This window comes from Frankliniella occidentalis, unplaced genomic scaffold, assembly GCF_000697945.3.
Source record: "Frankliniella occidentalis isolate FOCC.00 unplaced genomic scaffold, Focc_3.1 Scaffold1, whole genome shotgun sequence".
NCBI lineage: Eukaryota > Metazoa > Arthropoda > Insecta > Thysanoptera > Thripidae > Frankliniella > Frankliniella occidentalis.
The window spans coordinates 3,448,372-3,461,339 of NW_026267131.1; the positions used below are offsets into that span (position 1 = coordinate 3,448,372).

Consider the following 12,968-nt stretch of genomic DNA (forward strand, 5'->3'; position numbering starts at 1 on the left):
GGGGGGGAGGCCACAAGGTGATGTTAGAAGGGTCGCATTGTCGATGGGTGCTGGCCGCGGGAGGGGGGTAAGCCGAATATGTAATAATGCATCATTACCCGAAGAAAGACTGGCCAAACGGGATTTGGTTTGGGGTTAGCGCGCTTCACTAATGCAAAGGTCGGATGGATTTAGACACTGATAGAAATCTCTATGAAGGAAATTAGAGCGGAAAAATATGCTGTTGTACTTTACTTTGCCACCCCATTACTTGGAAAAGTGTGCAGACGCTCAGGGTGCAACATCACGAAAAGTAATATTTTCGTGTTGCAATTCATATCCGCACTTTGGTAAATAGGCCCTTTGGAGTGACTTTAAAAAGTATTATTTTCTAAATAATTCACAATACGCAATTCCACAACGAGTATGCATGCACAAAGTTTTTATGGCACTTTCATATACAATAATATACACCATTTTAGGCGATTTTACGACAAGACCCTCCCGCTGTTCTCTCGATCGAAACCTGCGTAATGGTTTAAGGAATTGTTACCAAATCTGATCTGACCATGACGGCAACCTCAAACCGGATAATGGGTGGGAGAATGAAAAGCGAGCGCCTAATTTGACCCCAGCAAACACCCGTCGCATAAGGGGAGGAGAGCGTGCCCGCGTGCATGGTAGCAGGGCAACGCGTGGGACAAGGACAGAGAAAGAGGGAGGATGGGGAGAGGGAGAACGAAACACACGAGAACCGCCAAGCAGACAGGGCGGGCAGATGGTGAGAGTAACAACCGAGAGTACTGAAGAGAAGAGAGACAGAGAGAGAGAGAGAGAGAGAGAGAGGGGGGGGGGGCAAACTCAACAAAGGGGTGTGGATAAACTCTCCCGCACCGCTCCAAATAGAGCCGAAGGACCCGTCCGTACCGGTGCAACGCGCTGCAGGAGGTCCCTTCATTTAGTGTTACAGCATCACCTTCTCTCTCTCTCTCTCTCTCTCTCGGTCGCAGTCTTGCTCCCTCCCTCTGTTTCGCTCGCTCCGTCTCGCCCTCATCCCCTTGCCGCCGCGCCGGCGGCCGGGAGGAGGAGGGGCGTGGCGGTCCCGCCCTCTCCTGGGGAGGGGGGTGGGGAGGACTCCATCGCGTGGGGAGGGAGGGGGGGTGGGAGATCATATGACAGTATGCTGCCATATAGTGGTCCGGGTGGTGGGGGGAGGCAGGCCCGGTGGCGTGCGGCGCGGCCGCCCGGCCCCGGCTCCAGCAGTCCCCGTCCATCTTCCACCCGCGGAGGTTGTGCAGCAGCGGGAGCGAGCGAGGCTCACAGTGCGCGTCAGCCAGCACGTCGTCGCCGTCCTGGGCGAGGTGCGCCTCTTGTTGTTGTTGTCATCCGCGTTGACGCCGTCGTCGGCCACCATCACCACGACCCCCGTCACCACCACCACCAGCACCACCATGATGGAGCACAAGCCCCGACACCTGCCCGTCGTCGCGGGGACGACCACGCCGTCGGGGCGGGCGCGGGCCGTGTACAGCATCGACCAGATCCTGGGCAACGACAAGCCGAAAGACGGTGAGTGCGGGACGCGCCCTCTACGAGGACGCCGACGACGTCGTCCTGTCTTGGTCCGTCTCGGCCTCGGCCACCTCGTCGTCGATGTTCGTGTTGGTGCTGCTGCTGTAGTTGGTCGCTGCTCGATTGTCTGTGTTGTGTGCCAGTGTCGCCAGTGTGCAGTGCATCGTGACGGAAGTCAGGCAGTAGTGGCGGCCTCCGCGTATTTTGGATGTAGCTTCTTTTGGTAGTGAGGACCACAGCGTGTCCGGGAGTGATCCGCCGCCGTCCGAAGTCCGTTGTGCTCGGGCTCGTGCAACATGTTATGTCATCGAACCATTGACGCCCTCCGCCCCAAAGCCAGCACGGCGATAGTATCCCAAAACTGATCCGGTTTTCGGGCTTAGAATAAGACGTTGCCGCTGGCGGGGGTAGTTCATCGGGGAGCCAAGCAGCCGCTTAAACCTTTGATCTCTCTTCCCCCACCTCTCCCCCCCCCTCTCTCTCTCTCCCTCTCACGGCTCGCAGAAGTAAAACCACTTGAACCCGGAGCCCGAAACTGATTTGGTTTCGCCGCGAAATGTTGTAGACTTGGCTGCTCGCCCCCGGGGGTGGGTGTGGGGCTGTTGGCGGGGTGGGCCCGGGCGGCGCGAAGCGGGCGGTTGCGTTTGAAGTTCGGCAGCAGGCAGAGCCAGCAGCCATCATCGGGGGGCCCCTGCCCCGGCGCAGCCCGGCGCCAGCACGCCAAACCAATCAGATCTGTCGCTAAGTCAAACAAGGTTCCGAGGGCGCCGCAGCGCCGCAGCCGCGGTGGGGGTGCGCTGCAAACAGAACCCGTCGGGGGCTCCAGGGTCGGTGTGCCGCCGGGCTGCCAGCAAGTAGCCGCCTTCATCTGACCAGCTACTATCAAGCCGAGTTATTCTGGTCTTAAAAAATTAATAAAATACCTTTATAGGACCCACCGGAACGATTTCTAGACGTATTGTGCACCTATGAGTTTTCGACCCTTACGCCATGGGGTGGGCCCGTAACGAGTAGGCATCCCTCCCATTTGCTGAGCATGCGGAATGTAACTGCAGCTTATTATGGTCTTCACTCAAAATGGAAAAGGACAACTTTGTATCTGAAAAAATTAAATTTGTACCTAGTCCTAATACAAATATATTATTTGTGTATAGTTTTGAAACACATTTGCATCCGATTGAGATATGCTTAAGAAACGCATTTCCTGGCTGGATACAAAATTGTCCTATCCCATTTAGAGTGTGTGGGTTCTACGGAGGTCAACCTGCATGTTGGTAAGTTGAAATGCATTTCGGGTGAGGGTCCAAAGTTTTGCCCTTTTTCAAAATGTTTAGGTTTACGTAATACGGTCGTTTTGGCTGCCTCTTTCTCTAGTCGAAGCGGAACAGAGATGAGCCCGCTGACGCTCATGGGAAATACCGGGTGGACAGATAAACCCCACCGCGCTTAAATTTAACCTCGAGAATATTTATAAAAGATTAACGCGATGTCCCCGAATTAGAAACCGATTTCCTCTCCAACTCTGGAAGTTCTTGAAACATCCTACGACATTTCTAAATTTTTATGAAGTTTAAAAGAAAATGGCAGTTGAAAGTTACAGTGCAGCAATATGCATTTGCACAAAGAGTGCTCAGAATGGAAGGCTTCTTTATCGACTCGAGAGTTCCTCCCTGATTAGACAAACCTCTTAAGCCCTAGCGCCGCCCCTGCTGCAGTGGCGCAAGTTGGCCAACTTGAGGGGCATTGTGTCCCACCGGCCTCTCGCAAGCAAAGGTATTTTATTAATTACAGAAGAAGAGTAAAAGGAATTGCTTTGTCTGGCACGGGGCGCAAGTTTTAAGAATGAGTTGTAGCAGCCATTAATATAATAGGACTAAATAGCGAGGGATTTTGTAATTACCTGCAATTGCTGAAAGCGCGCGCGTCTCCAAAACGCGGACCCAACCAATTTCCCCGCCCCCCTCTCGCGAGAACAAAATAAGAAACAAAAAATGAGGCAAGATTGACCTCATAACGGGCGTAACCCAGCGTCAACATAACAAAGACCTAACTCGTGCCCCCCAGCGGCAGCTCGGCGCATAATTAAATTTCTTTTTTTCTGGATCTGTCTTTATTAAAGCTCTTGGCTGAGCAGAGGGGGCCTTTTGAAGAGCCGAGGATATTAAATGACATTCATGCAGTGAACGGAAGGAGTTCAGTGCAGACACTTGAGATATTTCTTTTCTGCGCGGGGTAGGAGGGGGGGGGGGCTGGAGAAGGAGAAACGGGACCGAGGTGCGGGAGGGGCAGGGGGTCGGTGAAAAGGGGCAGAAGGAATGATATTCTCTCGGAAATGAGGAGGATTAATTCTTTTCCAGCGCGGCGGTAGAAGAAGAAAAAAGTAAAGGGCGGTGCGTTTTGAGAAGGAGATGATATTTTATTGGCTGAGCGCGGGCCAACCATATTTAATTGAAGGGGACGTTTGCATTGCTGAAGGGATATTCGCCGCTGGGACGCCGTCGCCTCGCCATCGCCGCGGCGTTGTATTCTCGACGGCCACCGCCGCCACACCGGGAGCTCCGCGCGCGCGTTGATATTAAACAGGCTGTGCAAAAGTTTTAAGTTGGATCGGGCCCCGGGAAATTTAATATACCGGACCGCCGGGGCTAATGTCAACTTCCAGCGCCACGCCGCGCCACGCCACCGCGGCGGGCACGGCGCGGTCCACCACCGCAGGGCTGGGGCCGTCCCAAGCACCGCCAGCTGAGCGCTCGCGGCACTCCGCCGCGCTCTCCCTGGAGCTCTGTCTCTTTCTCCCCCTCCTCCCTCCTACCCCTCCTCCTCCTCCTCCGCCCTCTCCTTCCTCTCCTCCTCCTCCCTCTCCTCCTCCCTCTCCCCCTCCCCCCTCCTCCTCCTCCTCCTTCTCCTCCTCCACGCCTCTTCTGTTCTCCCTTCGCTCTGGACACCACCAGCGAGCGGACGGACTCTCCGGTTCCGGGAACCGCCCTTGCGTTTCGGCTCGCGCTTTGGCCTCTCTGCGCCTGACAGCCCAGTGTCGACCTGTCTCGGGCAGCCCGATCACCTCCATCGAGCATCCTTTAATAAGTAGCCCCCCTCCCCCGCCGTGCCCCTCCATCCTCTCACCCTCCCATCCTTTCTCTCCCTCGTTTGCCTGGACAAAGACGAACAATAAAGAATAAACAAGCTGGTATACACAAGTACACGGCAGACAGGTGGGTCTATTTGATTAGGTCGCGCCTGGACGTGCGCCGGCAATGTTGATGACGCGGTCGTCATATGAAATAAAGGAAGAAAAGTCCTGGTGCCCCGTTGGGCGTTGTTATGAAACTTTGGAAATTGCCATTCACTCAGTTACATGTAACCCAAATCATGGGAAGAATTAAAAGAGGGGGCCTGGCGAGATGTTCTGGAGTTCATTCATATAAATCATTTAGGCCATTGAAGGGTCAATCCAACTAAAAAGGGAATGTGCAAAAAATAAAATAATGATTTTGTTAAATTTTGAGCTTTCCAAAAGTATGGAGCTAATAAGGTTTGTTTTATTTGACCCTGCAACAGCTGAAAATAATCCTAAGCCTTACAAGTCTTTAAATAGATTTATAAAACACAATCTAGATTTTTCAGCTTTTGAATAGACTAATAAAAAATGGCATGACTCGGATCTATCGCCACCTCCGGAGAGATACCCACCCACCGTGAATGCCATCTTTCAAAATTTTCAGTTAGTCTCCTCATCAGGACTGCTAAAACTTACTACAACAATGAAACGTTTTCTTTGTGTAACAATAAATTTGTTTGGTTACTTATCGATATTGCGACATGTGTCGCGATCCCGCGGCTGCGGGCGGGGGCCGATGGATTGGGGATTCCCGCTCCCGCTCCCGCCGTCCAGAGTCAGAGCTGCCTTGGGGCTGGGCGCGGCGGGGCCAGGCCGGGCGGGGCGAGGCGGGGCGCGGCGGGGCGAGGCGGGGCGAGGCGCACTCTCACTCATCAACCACTTACCCGCGGTGCGGTTGGCACCCACGTTACACCCCACCCCGCCTCGCCTATGGGCCCGGCGCCCCCTCCCCCTCTCTCTCCCTCTCCCTACGGTGGGGCTCAACTGCGTGTGGCTCCGAAAGGGGGGGGGGGGATGAAATGCTCCCACAGCGTCTCTCTCCGTCGCACTTACAACGAGATAAGTCGAATCGAGTAAAGAGCGGCATGAGGGGAAGCGGTAAGGGGAGGGGGGCGATTGAGAATGATTCCACTTCTCTATTGGATTTCCCAGATATACTGGAAAATAAACAAGACGTGTGCACCGGGTGTAACTGTGAATACGCGGCAGTGTTGCGGGATTGCATACTCAATATGACCGCAGGGGCCATGGCCCCTTACGGGTGTAAGGAGTAGGCAAACCCGCAACACTGCTGCGCATTCTCAGTTACACCCGGTACAGTGAGAGGTACTTGCTTTCTGTCTGTCTGTCTCACCCCCTCTCGCTTGCTCCATCCATCTTGCCCTGCAGCAGTAGTGGGGCGGGTGCTGTCCTCGTCACTTTTTGGAGTATATAAGGGATGAGGTGGTTATGTGCAGCCAGTTCAATTCATTTCCGTGGCTAGAGATTAGCAAGGCATGCGAGCTGCCGGGGCCGACCGGGAAAACCAAACGGCCCCGCCCCGCCACCTCCCCAGGCATTCCCGTCGCCGCGTCAAGTCGCGTGCTGCCGTAATGAAACGACTTGTTCTGGCCATTTGGAGGCTCGGAAATGTCCACACACACTCTCCATGTATCAGTCATACTTATTTATAGCATACTAGAAGCGTGCTAATTTTAACCAAAGTTTGGTACCAGTATGATGCGCGTCACTGACTAGGTGCGCAGCAGACAGGCTTCCATGAAACGCCACTATTTTCCTGTTTTTTTCTTCTTTTTTTTTTCAGAACGACAGTGTTCATTAGACCCCTTTTTAGCCTCCAATGTGTTTCAAGCAGAACGCCTCTGCACAATGATACGATAATAACGACCCAGACAACTATGCTTGGTTGGTTTGCCTCAGATAGAGAGGGATGAGGGGGGGGGGGGGCAAGAAAGAGACGGATAGAGCGCCAACCGGAGCGTGGATCCTCCTACATACGGTCCGTGCGGTGATCCCATAGCGATATACAGTAGTTCATTGCCATTTTAACCGAAGGACGAGGTGCAGAGGCACGTATGTCCGTGCGCCGGCCCAGTCAGTTACATGGGGGATGGGTCGGCGGCAGGCCGACTTTGGTCTACATATTATTTTCTCCCCGTAAGCTCATTGCATCCCGACATCAGAAGCGGCGGCTCGGCGGGACAAAGCCGGGTCTCACTACTGGATATTAGGCGGCATTGTGAGCCCCATATCTGTCGCACCGGCCCCGGGTCTCCTCTCTTTGGCAGACGAATCGCCGCGCCGAAAAAGGGAAATGCCGCCCGTCGTTTGTGCCGTCCGTCTCTCTCTCTCTCGCTCGCACGCACAGGTGCGACGGCGCGCACAGCACAGAGGCGGAAACTCGAGCCCCGCCGGCGCGACAAAACAGTTAGTTTTTGCTCGGCTTTTCGCACACACACACACACACACACACACACACACACACACATCGGCGTGCGGCTGCCCGGTGAGCTGGAATCTTTTTAGAAAAATAATGGTTTGAAAAAAAAGTTAGAGTTAAACCATTTTATATCGTTCAAACTAAACTAAACAAATTCATCAAATTCTGATTTATTTATTTTTTTAAATCTCTGTGACAGGGAAGAGGATAACTAGCTCGTTGAGCAAATAACAAGGGCGGCTATAAGCCCACGTCCGGATTCATGTAGACTTATCATTAAAATCAACAACATACCGGTGATCGCTTCAAACCACTTGAACTCGGCAGTGTTTTATTCGGAACCCTTTTGGTCTCGCTCCTGCTGCCTGGCGTGAGGCCACCTCTCTCCCTCTCTGTCTCTCTCTCTCTCTCCACCCGCTTCCCTACCCCGCACGGGATTACAGTACGTCAACTATATAATAATGCTGCACTTGGACTAGAGCGTTTTGCAGTGCGCTCGTCGACAAGCGTGGCGGCCGGCGCGGCGGGAGGGGGAGCACTGTTTGAAGGGGTGTGCGGAGGAGGGGGAGAAGGGCAATCGGCCAAAAGTGAAAGGTACGAACAGCTGAGGAAAGCGCTATCGTCACATTTGCGCAGTGCTCTGTGCTGTGTACGTGCGGGCGTCGTCTTATTGCATTGGGTGTTACCTGGAGGTAGGGTAGGGAGGGGGTGGTGACAGGGCGAGCGTGCCCTGCCTGCTGGGTGACCTAGGGTGACGGTCGGACTCGCAGAGCCAATGAACCGGCAGGTTACTGGATGAGAAACTAATAAGATGGCAATAAGCCATGGCGAGCCAGTGGCCGGGCACCCCACCGCTTTTAGCCTTACAACCCTTTTTCTAGAAAAAAAAAAAATCCCCTCCCCCTTCTCTGTTTCTGTCTACCCCCGCCCTTCCCCTCTCCCCTACGGGATTGAGCCCCGTGTTGCTGCTCTTTAATCCTCTTTTGTTCTCCTGGTCTGGCCGGAGCGCTGCCCGCGCTGCCCACACCAGCGGTACACACGAGTGTGTAGTAATACTCTGAAATATAATAATGTGGAACCTCGGCACCATAGCTATCGCCCCGTTTCACTTTTATAGACGTCCCTATTTTGAGCGACATTCGTTGATCCGTGACCCAATAGTAATACAAAGAAATTAAACGATATTTCCATTTTGTGACAAATAATAATTGAAATCATGAGACAACTACTCAAACTACGTTTCGTCGAATGGCAAAACTTTACTCAAACTGTTTAATTAAATTCTTCCACTCTTTTGCTCTGTAACGTGACGTTCGAAACGAGGTGCTGCGGGCCGTCGTGCATTCATGTCTCCGACAAATTAACCTAATCTCCGTGTGTCTCGGGGCAATTATTTGTAGAATCGCACAGTCTAAGCGCGTGCACACACATACTAACGTGCACGCACACTAACGTGCACGCACGTTCACGGACACAAATACACACACACGAACACACACACACGCACGTTTATTGAGCATGCTCAGTACTTGGCCGGGCATGATTCCCCACAGCGGGGGTGCCAGCAGGCACACAGCACACTCCCTCCCAATTCCTACCCCTGCCTCTCTCCCTCTCTTTATTTTCTTCTCTCTCTCTCTCTCTCGTTTAAAAATAAGATATATGTCAGACGCACTTCTTAAAATTTTCTAAAACATAAAATGGTTTTTGTTTTTTGCTCGTGCAGCTGCTGCACCACCACTCCCTGCTTTTCTATATTATCTTTTTTGTTATCTTTCGTGACTGATAACAGAGTAGATATTGAAGGCTCGTCGCCGCTGTGGTATCCCTCTCCTAATAGAGAGAAAAGGGAGGAGGGGGGGGGCGCTTTCCGGGAAGCATCTCCTTTTGTACGATGATGCGTGGACAATCTTTTCCGTGGCGCCTTCGCCAGCCGCCGTGTTGTGAGAGTTGTTTCATGTAATTTGTATCGATAATCTTTCTTCCATTCCTGTATCGCCGCGTAGATCTGCTCTGAGCATCCCCCTCTCGGTCCGGGGCCGCCTTGTGTCACTGCTTTGTGTGACTGAGGAGGGGGGAAGGGGGGGGGGGTGACGCAGAGAAGCGCCTCGGGGCGGACGGCGTTTGAAATCCTATATATCAGTGGGAAACTGGGCCGCGATTGTAACGAATACTTTGATGAGGTCGTCGGGGCGACAGAGAGAAATAGCAAATGGATCGGTTCGTTTACCTAAGACGAGAAAATCTCGCGAAACACGATATAGTCGAATCTGCATTTTTGCAAGTTAGCACAGTTCAATACAGCGTTTCTTATATGTTTCCTTCTGGCTCAAGCTTTCTCACGATTATACAGTTCTTGATCGGCTTTTTTTTCCGCTTCTTGCAGATGACGTCGCAAAGGGTGACAGCGGGTCCACCACCTCTGGCGACTTGGACCTCACGACCTTCTCCGACGTGGACGCCGAGATCGGCGCAGACCTCGGCTCGGGTGGGGACGGCGCTGGCCTCGAGTGCCTCGACGGCGACATGAACCGGCCGCGAAAGGTCCGGCGGTCCCGCACCACCTTCACGACGTACCAGCTTCACCAGCTGGAGCAGGCGTTCGAGCGCTCGCAGTACCCGGACGTGTATACCCGAGAGGAGCTGGCGAGCAAGCTGGAACTGAGTGAAGCACGAGTGCAGGTGAGGAGACACACTTTCTATCTAATTTCTCTACGTACACTCTCATACCGCATCAGTGGCCTCAGACAAAGAAATTGAAAAACCTCTATGGTCAACGATGATTTTCATTAAAATTTTGTGGAAATTAATTTAATTGTCCACGGGCACAGAGACGTGAATTGGGCAAATCGACAAACATATTGCATGTGTGGGATTCCCCTATTTTAGCCTCCACGACATCTACCCCTCCCCCTCTCTACCCCTTTCCAGTGCAGCAGCACAACCTACCCTCCCCGCCCCCTGATAATCTGCCCCGATGGATGCCATTTCTCCGCGCTGCCGCGCCCCTCTTTGGTCGCGTCGGAAGTCATACTCGAGGGTCCCTCTGGGCCTCTCCAAGCCGGGCCCGGGCCCGGCCCGGCACGCCACTCCAGCACAACGGCGCGAGCCCTCCTTTCTCCCCCTCCCCCTCTCTCCCTTTCCCTCGCAGACTCACTCTCCGCGCAAAAACGCGCGCGCGCACACGGCGGGCTGGCGCACGCTTGGCGCGCGCGCGGGCTTTTCAAACACGTAATAACCCCATTTGACGGTAATTCCATTCCACAAAGTTAAAAGGCCGACACATGGCGCAGCGCGACTCACAAAGGCGGCCCTCCAAGGCGCTGCGCTGCTCGAAGTCAGCGCTCCACGGTCCTAGCGAGGCGTGGTCAGCCCTCCACGGGCCCAGCCCTTGCACCGCCCACCTGCCCCGCGCCCGCCCCAACGCTTCCTGTCGTATTCAAGCGAGGCGGGCTGTGTTGGTCACGGCCGGGCGCAGCGCGACGACGTAATGTGTCGACTTCACGAGTTCTCTCTGCTGCTGCGGAAAGAATTGTTAAATGAAGGGCGAGGCGAGCGCCGCTTAATGTAAGACGCACACTCGCCCCCTCGCGGGCGCCACCAGCACGGCGCTCTTGTACGCCTCGCGGGTCCTTCGCGCGCCTTTCTTCTCCAACAAATCCTCCGCGACCTCTCCCTGCCCTCCCCGCTCCCGACTCGATGCAGCGGCGCGGCAGCGAGCGCTGCGGGCTCCTTAATAACACTTGTCGGCGATGAAAGTCCCTATAAAACACTTAATCCATGGAAGGCGCCTCTCAGCGACCTGAGGACGACTGAGCACCCTTATTTTGCTCCCATTCTTTTCACCCCAACACACTCGACGAACAGTCCAAGCCGACAGCATGCGCCTCTTCTCGTACCCCCTCCCCCCGTTCCCCCTCCTCTCTCTCTCTCACACACACACACACACACACACAACAAGCTTTGGTACATTTCTAACGACGCCGCAGCACGACGACGACGAGGCTCACTTCCCTCCCCAACTCCGCCACCCTCCCCCTCTCCCCTTCGCTCTCACGTATCGAATGACACATGCGCGCGTCGCTCTCACAATACAATGCGCATTAACAACCATTTTATCAGCCGTATTATCACGACTACGTCGCTCGCACTATCTCTCCCAACTAAGTAATTTACCGTCGTTTCTCCCGCGATAAACATCACCCCTGCTCGCGTTAGATCTCTGATTTCAACCCCCCCCCCCCACACTTTCCCTGCAGGTTGCCGTTATAATTATCGTAGCTAATTCAGTAGTTACTTTGCCAAGTCAGCATGTAGTACTTCCGGCCTCGTTTCGAAACGCCAGGCATCCAGCCAGGACGGCCGGCGCAGTAGCTGGCTGCGGCCAGGCCCGCCTGCCGCGGTAGGCCGGCCGCCCGACCGTCGTGCGCCCGTGAGGCCTATCCTTGAGTGCCAGGCGGCCCGCGCGCCTGGTGCGGTAGGCCGGCCGCCCGACGGGCGTGCGCCCGTGAGGCCTATCCTCGAATGCCAGGCGGCCTGCGCGCCGGCGCAAGGAAGAAAAAATAAGCAGAGTGCTAAGACAAAATTTACTTCAAAACAAAGAAATTAGAAAGAAAATGGAGCAGCCAGACAATTTAATTAAGAGGCGAAGAGTGTTCTGAATTCACGGAATTTGCTTTTGGCGGCGGCGACTGGTGGCGCGGAGTGGCGCGACGCTCTCGGGCGGGGATGAGGCGACCGACGAATTATAGCCGCATTGTTCACGGCCAATTATCCACTAGGAGAGACTACCCCTCTCTCCTCTCTCTTCTCTCTCTCTCTCTCTCCATCCTGCCATCTTTGTCGCCTCTCGTTCGCCGTACCCCTCTCTCCCTCTCTCTCCTTTGCCCTTATTTCCCTCTCTCCTCTCTTTCCTCCTCTCTCCCGCCCGCCCGACAACGGTGGTACAGGCGGGAGCAGGACTGAGAGAGGGGGGTTGGGAGGGACGGAGAGAGGTGCAGCAGCCACCCGCCGCCAGCCGTGTGAGAACAACTCAGCCTAGTCCGATCTAATTGACGATCACGGCTTGTCAAGTGAGTGCGTCCTGATCTTTGGCACGCGTCGCTCCCTCCCGCCATCCGCTCCCGCCCGCTACGCCTTCCCCCACGCCGCTCCCGTGCCACGCCACGCGGACTAGACACACACCGTCTCATTTAATTTCGGAGGATTAAATTCTTCCACGCTCTTTTGTGGGCAATGGGCATTTGTTGGTGGGGCGCCGAGCGCGGCGCTCCCACTAATTACAGAGCGGTTGTTACAGCGGGGGCGTCGCGATATTAACAAGACTTGCGTTTGTAAAATTAGTCCAGATTGATCCAGGTGGTTGAGGCGATTGCACTTACTTGCTGGCTGATTTTTCGAAATCACATATTACTTTGCTTGCGGCTGTGCATCTCAGGGGCGGGAAAATTTAGTACCACGTAATCGCAAGGAACGTGTTATTAAATACTTAAATAAATACTTCAATAAGTGAAACAATGTGGCCAATGGTCATAAGATCGTTTCTTTTTTTGGATGGAGGGGGTGGGGATGCTGAGTCCTCCCATAACACTAAATTGCCAATCTGGTGTATTCTCGTCCCTCGTTGGCACAGAGGCAACGGTTTTGTGAGCTGTTGGCCCCGACGCGTCCGACAGCGATAATCATGAAATTAAAAAAATACGTGCGAGTGAGCGGACAAGGAGCACGACTCTGTGTGTGGCAGCAGCGGCACACGGACAGCCTCCTCATTCGATTCAATTAGATTCGTGTGAGTAAGCAGGAGCGGTTCGCGTCATATACCCCAGTGACTGACTGTGTGTGTAAGAGAGAGAGAGAGAG

At 54.1% G+C, this 12,968-nt stretch overlaps 1 protein-coding gene across 2 annotated transcripts in view; it reads left to right on the forward strand.

The window, feature by feature from the left end:
• Window positions 1-12,968, forward strand: part of LOC113212624 (retinal homeobox protein Rx-like) — a 22,478-nt gene that overhangs the window by 5,361 nt on the left and 4,149 nt on the right. The window contains exons 2-3 of one of the 2 annotated variants that reach the window (XM_052277291.1): window positions 1,278-1,548; window positions 9,496-9,791. In XM_052277291.1, the coding sequence (XP_052133251.1) occupies window positions 1,431-1,548; window positions 9,496-9,791 (414 nt within the window). In that variant the 5' untranslated portion in view covers window positions 1,278-1,430. Of the gene's footprint in view, window positions 1-1,172; window positions 1,549-9,495; window positions 9,792-12,968 lie in introns of those variants that run through there. The other variant, XM_026431418.2, reaches the window with a different exon arrangement.